This window comes from Sinocyclocheilus anshuiensis, unplaced genomic scaffold (assembly GCF_001515605.1).
Source record: "Sinocyclocheilus anshuiensis isolate Anshui unplaced genomic scaffold, SAMN03320099.WGS_v1.1 scaffold480, whole genome shotgun sequence".
NCBI classification, from domain to species: Eukaryota; Metazoa; Chordata; class Actinopteri; order Cypriniformes; family Cyprinidae; genus Sinocyclocheilus; species Sinocyclocheilus anshuiensis.
In genome coordinates, this window is record NW_015555743.1 from 636275 (window position 1) to 639767 (window position 3493).

The 3493-nt window shown below is 40.4% G+C and overlaps 1 protein-coding gene across 1 annotated transcript in view; it reads left to right on the forward strand.

The window, feature by feature from the left end:
• Window positions 1–3493, forward strand: part of pabpc1a (poly(A) binding protein, cytoplasmic 1a) — a 22434-nt gene that overhangs the window by 10536 nt on the left and 8405 nt on the right. The window contains exons 7-9 of the mRNA XM_016466878.1: window positions 202–474; window positions 3016–3106; window positions 3212–3322. Coding sequence (XP_016322364.1) covers window positions 202–474; window positions 3016–3106; window positions 3212–3322 — 475 coding nt within the window. The remainder of the gene's footprint in view (window positions 1–201; window positions 475–3015; window positions 3107–3211; window positions 3323–3493) is intronic.

Sequence of the window (3493 nt, forward strand, 5' to 3'; positions counted from 1 at the left end):
TGGACGGATGCATGCAACACCCTCTGAGTGGCATTAAACAGCTTGAAAAATCAAAGACCATTTTTAATGTAACGCCGACTGGATTCGTCTGAAAGAAGAAAATCATATACACCTAGGATGACTTGAGGGTGAATAATTTATGGGCTAATTTTCATTTTTGGGTGAACTAACCCTTTAACATCTGCTGGTTGTTTTGTTCAGGTGATGATGGAAGGCGGCCGCAGCAAGGGCTTTGGCTTCGTCTGCTTCTCGTCTCCTGAAGAAGCCACCAAAGCCGTGACGGAGATGAACGGTCGTATCGTTGCCACCAAGCCACTGTATGTGGCTCTGGCTCAGAGGAAGGAGGAGCGTCAGGCGCATCTCACCAGTCAGTACATGCAGAGGATGGCTACCGTCAGAGCTGTGCCCAACCCCGTCCTCAACCCCTACCAGCCAGCGCCACCATCCGGATACTTCATGGCCGCTATTCCACAGGTCAGAGGTCGCTTTCACACCGCTCGTGGGGGTGTGCAATATATGTGACCCTGGACCACAAAACCAGTCATAAGGGTCAATTTTTCGAAATTGAGATTTATACATCATCTGAAAGCTGAAAAAATAATCCGACTTAAGACTGCTTTTGTGCTCCAGGGTCACATATATCGTCTGCAATAATATCGTAGTTGTTTTAACGATGTGCGATTTGACATTATCGGATATTTTGCAAAAACCATTCAAAACACACTTAGAGTGCATGCTTGCATTATGTGAAGTCTAGACTAGTGCGAGTGCGCAAGTGTGTTCTTTCACTGCATGAATCAGTCTAATAAAATGCATTTGGAATTATCACAAAATTCAAGACACGGGGGCAGAAAATGTATACATTTATACCACTTCATATAGTTTAGAGTGCCGTTTTTCTCCAAAAATTACCATGATTACAAATGTGACAGTTTTTTTACAACGGTTCAATAAACAAGAAGTTAATATTAAGAGACTTGCGTTTTAGACACCATATTTCCTGTTTTTGCGCTACTTCGACAACAAAAATTATTCCAAACACAGCCACAGCGCTGTTTTGCGTCTCTGAGCAACATGACGGTGATTCGTTCCTGAATGAATCATTCGTTAAATGATTCGGTTCAATCGCAATGACTCGCTTATTAACAGTGACTTGCTGCCACCTACTGGCGGTTTTAATTTCACATTTATAATGTCTTTTATAATTTAAATAATTTCAAAAATCAGTATTCAGCGTTTTAATATAACAAATATTAATGCATTTGTAATTGCAGGTTAAAAGCAGTCATGTCTTGCATTAAACAGTTTATAAATGCATCTAAATGCAACTTCAGATGCAGCTTCTGTGTTGATTTCATTTGTTTGCTAACAGCCCAAATGTCTTATTATTCTAATTCACTGATTAAATGTAAGAATTTGACTCATAAGGTAATGGACACTTTTAGAAAAAATGGCTTTATACAGGTAAAAATTCCCTTAAAATGTAAAAATCAGTTCAAACGTATTGGAAAAGATTAAAGTGCCCCTATTATGGGTTATGAAAGGTTCATATTTTGGTTTTGGGAGTCCCCAACAACAGGTTGACATGCATGCAAGGTCAAAAAACTATTTCATTGTCTTATAATATGCATTTATTTAATCTTACTTGCTCAACGACTCCCAAACGATTCGTTTTAAAAACGACTCGTTTCAGTGATTCAGAGTCGACACTTTCTTTTGAGAGACAATAACTTTACACGGTGCACTTTCAGATTTAAAACTTTGCAGGATGTTTTCATTCACTTAGAGCTGTGTTACATACACGGTGCACTTTCAGATTTAAAACTTTGCAGGATGTTTTCATTCACTTAGAGCTGTGTTGCACACTAGGGCTGCACGATAAATCGAAATGAAATCGCGATTCAACAGAAGCTGCGATTGTCGTGCGTATCTTTCGGTGAAGAACGGTTCTGTGATCAGCAGTAAATCTCCATCTGAAGGCCAGAGAAACTCCAAATACGCCTCGCAGAAGAAACACAGGAAATCTCTTTAGCGGTTGATGAATAAACAAAAGATTTAACTGCTTTCATTGATTCAACGTGACTAATAAACGCGACTACGGAAATATCGTTTATCTGAGTTCTTATTATAATTTTCATTAGAATAAAGTATATTTATATATGTTTAGAATACAATTGAACTGTTGTGTGCCTTATTCTGTGTAAGAAGCCACATCATCTCACAGAAGGATTTATTTCAAACACTCGGCTGACGTTATGAAGTGAGTTTGAAGTAAAAACGTGTTATTAAATGTGTATTTCCATGTGCTTTCAGATGGAGCAGCATTTACTACACAGAGCCGTAGTTCACTGAGAAGCTATGCAAACAGCTTTCATTATTGCGAACAATTTCTTCGATTTCATTATTGCGCAATTATATCGTCTGCGGACCTCCACACAGAATATGAAGAATATCAAAAACTTTAGGAGTTAGCTGTCCACGACAGTCCTTGAGATACCAGCACAATAACACACTCTGCAAAATAGACTAATTACCTAATGACTTTAAAGGCTAAAATCTTGCGCTCTCTTCATTTACTAACTGCTTGTTTTCTTTAAAAAAACTAACACTAGCTTCTTTTTGTATTCTACCTATTTGTTTTCTTTTTATTATACAATTAACAAAAGCAAACAAGGCCTAACACTAGCTTGCTCTATTTTTTTTCTATTCTACCCGTTTTCTTTTTATTATATAATTTAAAAAAAGTACTACGTGTGCTGCATTAGGCTAACAGACTTATAGCACTTGCATATCATTGCTCTTTTGTTGGTTTTGATTGCTTCCATTTTCCTCATTTGTAAGTCGTTTTGGATAAAAGCTAAATGACTAAATGTAATATTCATAAAACCTGCAGTTTACATTAGACAGTTGAGCTTTTTTTTTTTTTTGCCTGTGGATGTAACCGTGCATTAGCAGCAATCATGATGTTGTTTTTACTCGTAACCGGTTGTGCTTCTCTCTCTGTGTGATTGACAGGCTCAGAATCGTGCTGCTTACTATCCCACCAGTCAGCTCGCTCAGCTCCGCCCCAGTCCTCGCTGGGCCACTCAGGGTGTCCGCCCTCAGCGTGAGTCTCCGCCCACTCATCCTTAGCCCCACCCACATCTCAGCACACTTGCACAGACCACCAAAGCTCTTAACTTCACTGCTCTGTTTCTCATCTCCGCTCCAGATTTCCAGGGCATGCCCAACACCATCAGGCCCTCGGCGCCCCGTCCGCAGACATTCGGCGCCATGCGTCCCGCCTCGCAGGTCCCACGGGTGATCGCGCCCCAGCGCATGGGTGAGCCATGAACCTCGCAGTTATACACACCATAGATACAAACGCCTCACCTTTCAGGACAACTCACTTTTTTGAGATCAAAATGAGATTTGCCTGGATCCAATGAGAAAGTGTTTTTATGAGGGGGGTGGGGCCGGGGGGGGGGGTGGGTCTTGCAAGTGTACTTGGGAT